The 14,709-nt window shown below is 43.7% G+C and overlaps 1 protein-coding gene and 1 long non-coding RNA gene across 2 annotated transcripts; one reads left to right on the top strand and one right to left on the bottom strand.

The window, feature by feature from the left end:
- Window positions 1-2,058: 2,058 nt before the first annotated feature.
- Window positions 2,059-4,903, bottom strand: LOC311118414 (guided entry of tail-anchored proteins factor CAMLG-like). The gene is made up of 4 exons (XM_084193216.1): window positions 4,600-4,903; window positions 3,702-4,174; window positions 3,477-3,542; window positions 2,059-3,344 (listed from the first exon to the last, which is right to left on the bottom strand). The coding sequence occupies exons 1-4, from the start codon at window positions 4,736-4,738 to the stop codon at window positions 3,144-3,146; spliced, it is 879 nt and encodes a 292-aa protein (XP_084049342.1). The 5' UTR covers window positions 4,739-4,903; the 3' UTR covers window positions 2,059-3,143.
- A 3,418-nt stretch (window positions 4,904-8,321) lies between these two features.
- Window positions 8,322-11,399, top strand: LOC311118413. The gene is made up of 6 exons (XR_014611807.1): window positions 8,322-8,557; window positions 9,078-9,163; window positions 9,468-9,511; window positions 9,946-9,995; window positions 10,208-10,556; window positions 10,800-11,399. It is a non-coding gene; the product is annotated as an uncharacterized lncRNA (long non-coding RNA).
- The last annotated feature ends 3,310 nt before the right edge of the window (window positions 11,400-14,709 follow it).

Here is a 14,709-nt window from a genome sequence, read left to right as displayed (position 1 = left end):
GTACCTTCCTCATCGTCATCTAAAAGGAAGAGAAGTCTGGTGAGACTGTTGGCAGTCATCTAAAATCAGTCTTTTTCGAAAGAGGAAACTAATGCATTTAGGTACATATGAACCCACAACACAGCCATGAAACGTCTAAGTCTGAGCTTGTTCCTCACCATCATCATCCTCCAGACTCCACTTCTTTCCCTGCTTCATCTCCTCGATCTCTCTCTTGATCTCCTCGATGTTCCCCAGGGCCTTCTTCCTTTGGTCCTCCCTCCACTTCTCCACTCGCTCCTTCCTCTTCCTCATCGCTTCCTCCAGCTTGTTCTGGTCAAAGTCTTGCTGTGGGGACAAAGACATACAAAAATTCAACTGTCATGTTCTGTCAACGTTTCCAAAGTGCTAAACAACATCTCCACCGGAGTAGGACTCACATCCTCAACCTTCTCCTCCTCCTTCTCTTCTTTGATGTTCTTCTTCTCTGCAGAGGCTTCAGGGTTGTCTTCTTCTTTGCTTTTAGGCCGACTGGCAAACCAAAACAGACAACAAGTTATGGTCGGGTGGAAGTAAGATTTTTTAAGGAAAAAAATTGCACCCTTTGGTAAAAACTCACTTCTCGTCAGTTTTCCTGTTTTTGCTGGGGCTTGCGGACTGTGATCTGCGTCCTCGGCTCCTAGACCTTCTATTCCTGTCCCGGCTCCTGGAGCGTCTCTTCTCCCGACTCCTAGAGCGTCTGGACCACATCAGACAAATTCAATAACGAGATCAGACACACGCATACTCGGATGAACTTGATAACTCACACTCTCTTGGTCTCCATCTCTCTATTTCACACACAGCTCACCTGGGACGCTTCCTGTCTCTGGACCTTGATCGGCGGCGGTCACGGCTGCGTGACCTCTCTCCCCGCCTGTTGCGGTCCCTGTCTCGGTTTCGTGAGGCAGCCCCATCATCCTTCTTGGAGCGTTTGTCCGGGGAACGGCTCTTTGATCGACTCCCAGACCGACCCCTCGAAGCCGACCGTTTCCTGTAATGCCTAACAAACATTGTAAAAAATTATTGAACACTTCATAAACTTACATCACTTAACTAAAACGACTGACATAAAAAATGTATACAAAAAAAAAAGATGTTGTTGGTGCTAGAGTAATGCCGCGTTCGAAACAACTGGGAATTCGGAAATCTACGACTTCACTGCATTCAAGACAACTGGGAACTCGAGAAAAAAACAGAGATCCGACTGGGAAAACCGTTTCGAACGGTCATCCAATTCGGAATTCCAAGTCGGAAACTCGTGCATCTCTGCACATATCTTTTGCCTCCAACCACTGACGTCATGGTTTGACCTCGTTTTCCCCCGAGTTCCCAGTTGTCTTGAAAGCGCCATTACACAACATTTTACATTTTAGTCATTTAGCAGACGCTCTTATCCAGAGCGACTTACAGTACACAACTGCACAATGTGTTTGAAATAATTGTGTCGTTTAATGCATTATCAAGTATTTTTTACTTTGGCTATTAAGCTAACTAGCCAGCTAGCTAAATATATATCACATTCAATGGTCTGTAAACGTTAGCTAGCTAGCTTATTAGCTAGCGCGTTGGATCAACGTTACAGACTTGCTAGCTAGCTAGGTTTTTTAACCCTCCAAAACAGACTAAAATAATACAAGGCACTCTTAAACTCCTCACTTACCTTGACTCGCGACCCATATTTACTTTGAGTCCATAAAGAGATTAAATATCAATGTTTTATTGTTGAACTTTGCGCATTTGTTTTCATGCGTGATCACGTTAGCCGTTTCCTGGAACGTAATCAAAAAGCGACCGTTCTTAGAATACGTAGTATTTTGGATCTGTGCGCATCTAGTGGTTGGTGGGAGGTAGCTATGATTATTTATTTTTACCTCGTCATAATTATTGTAGAAATATTATTAGTAAAAAGTTTAACAAATATTACCAGTTCCTCTCCTAGAGCAGAAATAGATAATCATTGACATCAAGATATCCTATACATTGCCTACATCTAGAAGTTTTAATGACTGATCTGAAATCAACCAGAAACAATTGTGAAATGTTCCAAGGTTTTATTGGTTTAACACAGTATATTCATTCCAGCATGTCGTTAACAGAAATTAAATACCATTATGAGATGGAACATTTGTATCTCTTTATCTTTGTGTTGATATTGATTTCAATATTTCACATAAAATAAACCATGAATAAAGCATTTACACTTCACAAAATTATAATTTTCAACATTATGAAAAGCATTCAAGTTCATCTGACAAACAAGAAATCACACCAATGAAGTTACATAGAAAAATAAGTCTCACACCAACTGAATACATTAATTTGGATGCAATGCAGGATTAACAGACGATGTAACATGCCACAGAAACAGAGTCTGAGTGAGACTGGGATAGCTAGAAAAGCAATACATGACATTTCCACAATCAGAGTTATTCAACACAGATTAATATACAAGCTTATAAGATCCCACCGCCCCACATTGAATAGCAGTGACAAAACACACTTTCCAAAAAGACAATCCTAAGCAATTGTTCTCCTAGCCCAGATGACACAAGTTACCTCTTTCAATAAGAGTTTGCGCATGTACAGATGAAGTCAACCATGTCTTTAAGCATAAAAGGGTGCAAAAAACATAGGCAACAATTTTTTTTTATTTTACTGAAAGACAAATGCATCTCCTGTCTTCCATTTGAGATAGATCAATTCACTTGAAACAAACAAAATCGCAAAGTAACTGGACCCCTTAGGTAAATGCTGTAGAGCTACATAAACAGTAACTTAAAGAAGCTCCTATGGACAAGATAAATAGGTTTAATATACGTGTTTTATTGTCACATACACCGGATAGGTGCAGTGAAATGTGTTGTTTTACAGGATAGTAGAGGGTCAGAACACATGTTATGTTACTTTGTTCAACCTGTTAGTTCCGTCTTCCTCTCTTACCCACCTGCGGACATTGCACTTCGAACCCCCCTCCCCTTTGGGGTGTACTGACTCAGGATGGGACATGGTTGGAAGGAGGTCGGGTAAAGGATCACTATCAGGGGTCATGCCCTCCTCTGTCACCCAGAGGGGGGGGAGGGGGGGGGGGGTGACAGTGACATAGCACGGCGACCTCCAGTCCATCAGGGAGTACCAGTCTCTTCTGAACCAACCAACAGCAGGATCTCGTGACTGAGGATGAAGGTGAAGAAGTAGACACAGAGGTCGGCGAAGACGTCGGCCATCTTCCTGTAGGTGTCCATGAAACGGTTGATGACCTCAGCAGGGATACCAGACAGCAGGAGGGCGGCAGTCAGCACTGTGGTCTGCATCTTCTTCTCAGACTGGTGGAAAGTTAATACACGTTTATGTATGCATAATAATACTGCACAGGTTATGACTGTATGTGTGTCTGACAAATTTGTTATAGCTGTGCTCCATTCACTACATAGTAACGGTGTAGAGGTATCTCATACCTTTGGAAAATACTTGTACAACCCCATGTAGGCCAGTTCCAGGGTGAGAAACGGTGCGAATATGGACTGCAAAAGAAAAGAGAGTGTAGCCTAGTTAGTGAACTGCTACAGGTCTACTCTCATATCACCATAAGTGCGGCCGAATCTAAGACAGAATAGGTCAGTGGTGTTGAACAAATGCACAAATTTCAAGGGAAGATGCAACACTTTTCTGATCCGACTCACCAGATACTTGCAGACAAAACCTCTGACAAAGATGGCAAGGAGGACACTGCCGACAAGCCTGAAGAGCCTGAAGGAGTCCAACTCTTCTGGGTCTGAGCCGGCTGCATCCTGGGCTTGTTTCTCATTGGCCAGTTGGCCACGGAGCTTCATGGCGTCATCAAAGCGGGACAGATACTTCTGCAACCCTCTGCGTGGGGATTCAGAATGGCTGGGCTCATCAGCTGCCAGCTGGGCCTCTCCCCGTGGCCTATGTCGGACCCCTGGAGTCACGTCCTGGTCTACACCCCCACCCAGAACCTCGCTGCTGTCTGGCAGGGGAGACCCCTTCCTCTCTGGGAGATCGCTGTGGGGGTGGCTGCTGCCTACTGCCTCCGGGAGGAATGGAGACAGTCTTGGGGAGGAGGATGCTGACCACGAGTTGTTCCTGTCCAAGTCCAGATGGAACCTGGGCTCTGTGACACGACTGGACGCTCCTGTATGAGATGGCATTATCAGTGTAACATATTAGGCTAACTAGACTTCTCTGTGAAGTGAGATACGACCATATATATATACATATATATATACACACACACACACACACCTGCATATATACATATATAATACACATTTATATTAATAAACTTGTTATATAATACAGAAGGGCACTGAATTGTCATGACTACATGACTGCAGCACATTTTACACTGATGCAAGGTTTTTCTTCAGCTCACTGCACCATTATGGTCCTTAGCTAGCTCAGTAAATGTGTACTGTGCAGCTAACATTTAGATGCTAACAAGCTACCGTTAGCTGTCAGTTTCGATGGGTGAGCTGTAAGCTAATAAGTTAACAAGCAATGCAATCTGCTTGTCTGATCAGCCAGCAAACCATTTACCATCAGTTAGGTTTTCCTTACCGTTTTTTTCAGCTTCAGCTTTGGTGAAACCCACGATTCTGTTCATTCGGTCTTCGGAATTCATGAGCAATTTTCGCCTCCGAATTTCTGCTCTTCTTTGCGCAGCAGAAAGACAGCTTTTCTCTTCCGGGGCGTCCATACTTTCAGAAATATTAAGATTATTTAATATTTAAGACACACTATTTTCTGATCTGTGTGATCGTGCACACAAATCCTTAGATTATTACAGCAGAGAAGCACGGACACTAACTGAGACACAACATAATGGGCCCTATTGTCTGTGTAAGTGCGCACGTTGATGATCTCATTCCGCGTTCACGTGCTATCGGAAAGTCGGAGCATCCGAGTTAAAATGAACATACGTTTTTTTTTTTTGTCATTTAGCAGACGCTCTTATCCAGAGCGACTTACAGCTAGTGAGTGCATATATTATTATTTTTCATACTGGCCCCCCGTGGGAATCGAACCCACAATCCTGGCGTTGCCAACACCATGCTCTACCAACTGAGCTACATCCCTGCCGGCCATTCCCTCCCCTACCCTGGGCCAATTGTGCGCCGCCCCATGGTTCTCCCGGTCTCGGCCAGCTACGACAGAGCCTGGATTCGAACCAGGATCTCTAGTGGCACAGCTAGCACTACAATGCAGTGCCTTAGACCACTGCGCCACTCGGGAAGTTATTTTTCTTCTTGGTGTGAATTTCCAGCAGAGGAGGTGCTGTGTTGTGTATTTCTGCCTTTCGCAGATCGGTGTGGGGATTGCACACGGCTCATAATAATGGCCGGAACGGAGCAAATGGAATGGCATCAAACATCTGGAAACCATGTTTGATGTATTTGTAACCATTACACTAATTCCGCTCCAGTCATTACCACGAGCCCATTCTCCCCAATTAAGGTGCCACCAACCTCCAGTGCTATACACTATCCCCCCCAAAAAACAACCACCCCATCCCACTACTTTGGCCCTAAACGATCCTACAACAGACCGTCTGCCTGGGAGGATGGAACCCCTTCTCTCCAAATTCCCTGTAGATCTTCTGCATAAAAATCTCTCACACCTAAATATTTCTCTGCTGCTGCAACTACCTCATCTATCTTCTGTGATTTCCGCTCCATCAGTGCAGTTGATCACCATGGTTATAAACGCAAGAAATCCAACCTTGCTAAAAACTCATCCTCTCTGGATCTCTCTCTTCAGGCCTACTCACTGGGGGGCTCCCAGTCGTCTCCCTCACCCTTGGTCTATCCTCTACTCTCTTCACTGCTTCAGCATAGGAAACGTTCTTCCCCACTCGAACTCTAGCAATCTCAACTTGTCTCTCTCGTACAGGGCACTTCGGATCTCCAGCTGCATGGGCGCCCTCCACAGTTTACACACAGTGGTTTCCCAACCCCAACTTCACACTCCCTCTGACTCTGCCCTCCTGAACCCTTTCCACATCCGGGGATCTCCCTTCTACACACTGCTGCCACATGTCAGTCAGAATCCTTGGCACTTAAAGCACCGTAGCGGGTTCGGAACAAACACCCTCACCGAATAGCTAATATACTCTAACCTGACCTTATCAGGCAGAAACTCCATATCAAAGCTCAACAAGACAGACAGGGTATCCTCCATCTCACCACTTCCACCAGGTCTGCATCTCACAAAACGACGGGCCTCACGACCACCAGGAATATTATTTCCCGTCTTGTCCACCTCTACACTCAACGCCACCCCACTGATCACTTTTCTGAGCGGCGCCCTGCTCCGGAGAGGAAAGCACGACACAGGTTGAGCCCCGAGACACGTGACGCGGAGCACCCACTTCCTCTGGGCGGACGATGCACAAAAAAAATCAACACAATTCAATTTCCCGAGACTTTGACAAACGTAACAGTTCCCAGTTTGTTCTTCACCCAGCTTGACACAACATATGGGTCGGCCAAAAAACATGGATCCACTTTTTGCAAAAATCTCACTTCTAACGGTCCAAAATCATCTCTGGTTTGCTCATCAGGGCAAAGCTAGGAAGTCTCTATCATACCTATTGCCACAGGTAGGCCTACCTCATCTTGGTCAGGCTCAACTTCAGAGCAATCACTACAGCCGGCCGGCCGACTCCACCTCGAGATCCTCAAGGTTCTCAAGAGAGCAAGTAAAAGTAACTCCACTTGGTTTGTACTCAGGAGATGTCTGTACTTAGCACCATTCTTATGCCCTCGTGTCATCAAACTCTCTACCTTCCTCACCACCCTACAGACTCCATACCTTCCTCACCACCCTACAGACTCCATACCTTCCTCACCACCCTACAGACTCCATACCTTCCTCACCACCCTACAGACTCTCTACCTTCCTCACCACCCTACAGACTCTCTACCTTCCTCACCACCCTACAGACTCCATACCTTCCTCACCACCCTACAGACTCTCTACCTTCCTCACCACCCTACAGACTCCATACCTTCCTCACCACCCTACAGAATCTCTACCTTCCTCACCACCCTACAGAATCTCTACCTTCCTCACCACCCTACAGACTCTCTACCTTCCTCACCACCCTACAGACTCTCTACCTTCCTCACCACCCTACAGACTCCCTACCTTCCTCACCACCCTACAGACTCTCTACCTTCCTCACCACCCTACAGACTCTCTACCTTCCTCACCACCCTACAGACTCCATACCTTCCTCACCACCCTACAGACTCTCTACCTTCCTCACCACCCTTCAGACTCCATACCTTCCTCACCACCCTACAGACTCCATACCTTCCTCACCACCCTACAGAATCTCTACCTTCCTCACCACCCTTCAGACTCCATACCTTCCTCACCACCCTACAGACTCCATACCTTCCTCACCACCCTACAGACTCTCTACCTTCCTCACCACCCTTCAGACTCCATACCTTCCTCACCACCCTACAGACTCCATACCTTCCTCACCACCCTACAGAATCTCTACCTTCCTCACCACCCTACAGACTCTCTACCTTCCTCACCCACAGACTAGAGGAGTTTACTGTTGGTCGATTCTGGTACTTTCAAGTGGGAAACTCGGAGCTCATGTTTCTACAACGAGTTTCCAAGTCAGACATTTCTGAGTTTCCTAGTATCGATTAACATGTGAACGCCGCATCACCCTCTCAACATAAAGCCCGGAGACATTTACATACATTTACATTTAGCAGACGCTCTTATCCAGAGTGACTTACAGGAGCAATTAGGGTTAAGTGCCTTGCTCAAGGGCACATCAACAGATTTTTCACCTAGTTGGCTTGGGGATTAGAACCAGCGACCTTTCGGTTACTGGCACAACGCTCTTAACCACTAAGCTACCTGCCGCCCCTATGGAAACCAATGGTGCGTTCAAGACTAATTGGAACTTCAACCTAGCTCGGAACTAGGGAATCTCCGACCTCCGACTTCAGTGCGTTCAAGACAACTGTTAACAAAATAAACTATCTCCGACTGGGAAAAATTGTTTTGAATTGTCATCCAACTCGGAAACTCTGGCATCTTTCTAGAGCTCCGACTTTCCAAACTGAAAATCACTGACGTCATGATTTGACCTATTTTTCCACCCCTCGATTTCCCAGTTGTCTTGAATGCACCATCATCCTAGAACGCCAATTTCTCCGACCTGAAGATCATTGAAGTCACAATTCTGAGCTCGTTTTTTCCGAGTTCCCAGTTCTCTTGAACGCACCAAGAGAACCTCCCCCCAGCCACATGCTCACATTAATTCTCACTCATCTAATGAGACGTGTGATCTACTTGTAGAAGCATGACGTCTTCCTCATTGTCGAAGTTATATCTTAGAAGTTCTTCATTAGTGTTTAGTTATTGGTACACTGCTGCCACTTGAGTCTTGCCATGCTCCTGAACTGGTAATTAACTCCAAGCAGCTAGCTTGGTAGTTGTGGAGGGTTGGGCCTTGCAGAACTGGAGAAACGTAAACCATGCCGGGGTAAGTCTATGATTGGCGTCGATGTTACCGAATTAATTGCTAATGCATAACTAACGTGGTCAATTTTGACAGTTTGTGGATGCGAAACTGACGAATATTCCTAAACTGTTAGCTTGCTAACTAACCATCTGATCCACGAACACGGAAAACCAGTGTATTCAATGGAAATTTGCATAGTTAGCTATAACCGATTAACCTCAACACGCTTTATGATGGAGTTGAAGGGCGACTAGTGTGGGCGCAGTGGAGGTCCGACGTAACATAAAATTAAGTTATCAAACTACTGATTTCAGCACCCAAAGAATATCCCGCAATTACACAGACAAATGTCTGTAATTGCGTGTTGTTCTTTTGGTCCTGAAGTCAGTAGTTTTTGTTAACGTCATTTTGTGTCCGCCCACTCCAGCTTAAATCATTGAGTTTAGTTGGCTAAGCTAGCTAGCCCTCTATTTTAGCTAACACTATTTTGAAATTCTAGTCCTGTTGATAGTCCTCATGCATTAACCAAAGTGTACATTAGTTCTAGATTTGGAAGACCACTCCTTCTGGACCTGGCCAGTGTGGAATGAACTGGAGCCATACACCCAATGACTGCGCACATGGCTGGTAAATTCAACTGGATTTTTACTGGCTAGTGAGGCCTGACAAGTAATGTCTAGTTGGGTATTCAATGACAAATTGAATGAGATTGGTTTTATAATTTAAACTAATTGTCATCTAGTCCTATGATCAATGATTTGAATAGAGGCACAGCTGTCGGTGATGAAAGCTTGAATAGGAAGAGTTTGATGCAACAACTGATGATTTCAACTACTTCTGAGCAACAGCTGTGTTAAGATAACTTCAGCCATGTTCAGGAGATAATTGCTTTCATATAGATTCTCATAACCCCTATGATTGTTTTGAAAAGGAGTGGCTGTGCCCCAATTGGTTGATGACAAGGAGACTCTAAAGGTAAGACAACCCCACCCACTCCACCTAGGCTTCACCTTAACATTTCTCTTGGTGTCTGTCTAGTCTCATTCTGATGAATACTAAACTGAAAATAGCTGGAATTACCGCCCGATATTTGGGCGGCAGGTAGCTTAGTGGGTAAGAGCATTGTGCCAGTAACCGAAAGGTCGCTGGTTCTAATCCCCGAGCCGACTAGGTGAAAAACCTGTCGATGTGCCCTTGAGCAAGGCACTTAACCCTAATTGCTCCTGTAAGTCGCTCTGGATAAGAGCGTCTGCTAAATGACCAATTTATTTATTTTTAATTTATTCTGTTTTCTGAATATGACAGGCAGTTACTTCAATATCTACTTTAGTTAGTTTCCCACTCTTCTGAATAGTTGATAGCATTCATATTGTCATAACCCTTGTGTTTTTTGTGTTTTTTTTTAACAGGTGTGAAACCGCCCCAATGGGTTGATGGCAAGTAGACTTCACCTGGTAAGGTAAGCGTATCACGCAGACTTTAGCCTACACCTCACCTGTCCCATTCTCTAGGTAGCTGTAATTTTGTTGTGATGCGTACTACACAGAAAATAGAATTACTGTCAGTGGTGATATTGGGGTTTTCTGAACACGGCTGGCAGTGACTTGGAACTTGACTATATAACAATAGTACATTTTCATATATTGTAATCTGAGATTCTCTACTTTTCAGGTGGTGTCCCTTTAGAATAACATCCCTGCAAGGTCTCCCTGAACTGGACATGTAGGCTGAGGTGAGGACATTCACCCTGGGCTCAAACTGCCTCACATGGTCAGCTGCAAGAAAGGAACGCCTGTGTTTATGCTATGATGAATACTAAACTGAAAATAGCTGGAATTACCGGCAGATTGTACGGCGGTGACATTTTGGTTTTCTGAGACATTTGAACATGCTTTAACGTTTTCATTTGATAACTCTAGGTTTCATTCCACTAATGATGATTTATTTCCTGTCTTCCTCATCTGCTGTTTGGTTGCCCCTCAGCCCCTTACTGATTTCTCAACTCCCACCTATCCTCCAGGTGAGCACTCACACTTTCAGAATCGATGAAACCCTATTCTATATCTATGCTGTATGAGTTTCTTTATGCGTCCTGATGAGGTAATGATGAATCCTAAACTGAAAATAGCTGGAATTACCGTCAGACTGTTTTTAGTGGTGATATTCGGTTTTCTGAACACAGGAAGTGGCAGTTATTGACTTTACTTGAGTTCAATGTTTTAAAATGGGTTTTTAAACTCTTACAATACTTGTACGTTTTCAGATTCTCTTCCATGTGCCAAGAGTTGTCAAGCGTTTCCAAGATGGTCGGCGCTGCCTTTCTTGCTCTGGTAACTTGACACAGAACTGCCACTAGAGGCCAGTGTTAAGATCAACAACGACCTTGCATAAAAATCTATACTACTATCCACGTGGCACCGTTTCTGCAGCAGCCCTGGTTTTAAATGATATAGTAAAAACTATGGATAAGAAACTGTCTTGTGCTGTTCATTTTATTGATCTCCCTAAAGCCTTTGATACTGTTGATGTATTGCAGAGACTCCTCTAATGGGTTGGGTGAAGCAGCATGTAACTGGTTCCATAGTTACCTTACTGAAGGGACTTGATGTATTACTGCTGATGGTCTATGATCTCACTGGAGTTCCTCAAGGTTTCATTTGAGGACTTTTAACCATTTTAATTATATTGACAGGACAGTAAAGTCATGCTACAGACCCTGCTTGTGGGGGATTGTAGTTTTTAGACTAGTCTTTGATTTTCATTGTCATGTTTCTTTCTGCATCGTTTTTGCTGAGCTATTGGTGTTGTCTGTCTTTTCTATAGTCTCTGATTCTTTTAAAACGTCAATAAATTAATACGTTTTAACCCTGGTCTCTTTTCTGTTTATCTGCAGTTAACCAGTGCATGAATGGGAACTAATCATGTGAATGTTATATGGATGTTAGGTGAACAATGACTTCTTACCTTATCAGCAACCTGAGAGAGCAGGAGTAATGTTATAGAACAGTATCTCTCCCACGCCGCTGATAAACACTGTGCACGGCACTGGTCCGCAACGGATCTCTGTGTGTGTGATTGTACAAATCAACAGTTTTGAAGTCAAACTGCAAATTGTTTGCCTCGCAGCAGAATCAGGGGCTCTGACCTATGCTGAGAATTAGTATCTACCCAGAGTGCCGAGCTGCTGAAAACGGAGAGACCTACAACGATGTGAGATTCCAGCTCAACCTGAGATACGGCTTCATCCACCTGGCAACGTTCATCTTGACCTTGCACGACACAATGCATTTTTTTTTCCACTGCCAAGTAGGCTCAAGACCTCTTCGAGAATAACGTCAAGCCGAACCCACAAGGGGACGAGCTGACACATCTAGGCTAAACCCAGGTGTGCTATCCCCGTACGATCACACAGCCTATGGCTATGATGTGCTCCTCCGCGTAAGACAATGAGGACACCCCTCACCCTGCACTATCAGCTCCAATATAAATAACATGAAATAAAATTGTATTGGTCACATACACGTATTTAGCAGGTGTAGTGAAATGCTTGTATTCCTAGCTCCAATGGTGCAGTAGTATCTAACAATTCACAACACACACATCTAAAAGTAAAATAATGGAATTAAGATATACATATTAGGAGAAGCAATGTCAGAGTGGCATTAACTCAAATATAGTAGAATAGAATACAGTACCAGTCAAGTTTGGACACACCTGCTAATTCAAGGGTTTTTCTTTATTTTTTAATATTTTCTACATTGTAGAATAATAGTGAAGACATCAAAACTATGAAAAAACACATGGAATCATGTAGTAACCAAAGTGTTAAACAAATCAAAGTATATTTTAGATTCTTCAAAGTAGCCACCCTTTGCCTTGATAGCTTTGCACACTCTTGGCATTCTCTCAACCAGCTTCACCTGGAATGCTTTTCCAACAGTCTTGAAGGAGTTCCCACATATGCTGAGCACTTGACTGCTTTTCCTTCACTCTGCGGTCCAACTCATCCCTAACCATCTCAATTGGGTTGAGGTCAGGTGATTGTGGAGGCCAGGTCATCTGATGCAGCACTCAATCACTCTCCGTCTTGGTCAAATAGCCCTTCCACAGCCCGGAGGTGTGTTTTGGGTCTCATGTTGAAAAACAAATGATAGTCCCACTAAGCGCAAACCAGATGGGATGGCATATCGTTGCAGAATGCTGTGGTAGCCATGCTGGTTAAGTGTGCCTTGAATTCTAAATAAATCACTGTCAGTGACACCAGCAAAGCACCATCACACCACCTCCTCCATGCTTCACGGTGGGAACCACACATGCGGAGATCATCCGTTCACCTACTCTGCGTCACACAAAGACACATATATTGGAACCAAAAATCTCAAATTTCCACCGGTCTAATGTCCATTGCTCGTGTTTCTTGGCCCAAGCAGGTCTCTTCTTATTATTGGTGTCCTTTAGTAGTGGTTTCTTTGCAGCAATTAGACCATGAAGGCCTGATTCACACAGTCCCCTCTGAACAGTTGATGTTGAGATGTGTCTGTCACTTGAACTCTGTGAAGCATTTATTTGGCCTGCAATGTCTGAGGCTGGTAACTCTAATGAACTTTATTCTCTGCAGCAGAGGTAACTCTGGGTCTTCCTTTCCCGTGGCGGTCCTCATGAGAGCCAGTTTCATCTTGATGGTTTTTGCGACTGCACTTGAAGAAACTTTCAAAGTTCTTAATTTTCTGGATTGACTGACCTTCATGTCTTAAAGTAACGATGGACCGTCGTTTCTCTTTGCTTATTTGAGCTGTTCTTGCCATAATGGACTTTTTGGTAAATCTTCTGTATACCACCCCTACCTTGTCACAACACAACTGATTGGCTCAAAACGCATTAAGGAAAGAAATTCCACAAATTCACTTTTAACAAGGCACACCTGTTAATTGAAATGCATTCCAGGTGACTACCTCATGAAGCTGGTTGAGAGAATGCCAAGAGTGTGCAAAGCTGTCATCAAGGCAAAGGGTGGCTACTTTGAAGAATCTCAAATATAAAATATATTTTGATTTGTTTAACACTTTTTTGGTTACTACATGATTCCATGTGTGTTTCATAGTGTTGATGTCTTCACTATTATTCTACAATGTAGAAAATTGTAAAAAATAAAGAAAAACCCTTGAATGAGTAGGTGTGTCCAAACTTTTGACTGGCACTGTAGCTGATTCCTGACAGTGACATACTGGTGTAATTTGTTACTATGGCAATTTAAAATGGTGCTGACCATAGCTCAAATAAACATTGTCCACGATCAAAATACTAAATATAGAGATGTTTTTGTTAAATGCACATTTAAGATGAGTGGATTGAATACATCTTTGCTTAGATTTACTCCCTAAAGTGTTTCCATTCCCCTTTAAGTTATGCTCTTTTTCTTGATTTTTGAATTTGATATGAGGTAGGCCTTATTGGAATTTATTTCCCCAACTGAAGGCCTAGGTCCATTATTCACGGTTCGCCAATGATTATATTGTTATTCTGTACCTACATGAATGTCAATCAAAACGTACTATGCAGTAAGGACAATGTAATACAGTTTATATTCACTTTCACCCACCAGTGCATGGGCATTGTACTGGAATTGTACTGTACTCAAAGTAGCATCCAAAGCAGAAATACAATTAATCAGATCAACTCCATGACCACCAGTAGGCTACAGTAGCAGTCTGTATCCACTAGAGGATGAGCTACAATGTTACAGTTTAAGAGCCACAGAGGCTGACGTTTAGTCATGTGATTTACAAGAAAAGTGTAGGGGTGGGGTGGTCACATCTTTTACAGGAAAGGGAGATTTGGTCAAAGACAGTACAGTATGAAGATAAGCTAAAACTGCTTCTCTCCATGGAAATCCCCGACTACACTTGTAGGTGATGTCATGGCGACGTTAGCTGGCAAGGCTCTTGCTTAGAAGCAAGTCATCCGGTCTAACGGTCGTCTTGCAACGAACTGCGTCAAAATCAAAGGCAGTCCTTCGCTATAAACTTGTTTTTGACGAAAATTAAAACGTGTCAGTTTATCACTTTCACGAGGTTGGCGTAATGACATGTTAAACTACTTAAGAAATTGGCTCGAATCTAGGTTGTGCCTTTTGATTTCAAGAAAGTTAACAACTAAGGAAGATTTTTTCACTT

This window comes from Coregonus lavaretus (genome assembly GCF_964263955.1).
Source record: "Coregonus lavaretus genome assembly, contig: HAP1_SCAFFOLD_6497, whole genome shotgun sequence".
NCBI lineage: Eukaryota > Metazoa > Chordata > Actinopteri > Salmoniformes > Salmonidae > Coregonus > Coregonus lavaretus.
The sequence above is the reverse complement of the archived record's forward strand: the minus strand, read 5'-3'. Positions and strand labels throughout refer to the sequence as shown.

Coding starts and splice junctions, on each gene's coding strand:
- LOC311118414 (XM_084193216.1), bottom strand. CDS start 4,738: ATGGACGCCCCGGAAGAGAAAAGCTGTCTTTCTGCTGCGCAAAGAAGA. Junction 3,543..3,701: donor GTTTTGTCTGCAAGTATCTG/GTGAGTCGGATC, acceptor TTTCTTTTGCAG/TCCATATTCGCACCGTTTCT. Junction 3,345..3,476: donor TGTACAAGTATTTTCCAAAG/GTATGAGATACC, acceptor ACTTTCCACCAG/TCTGAGAAGAAGATGCAGAC.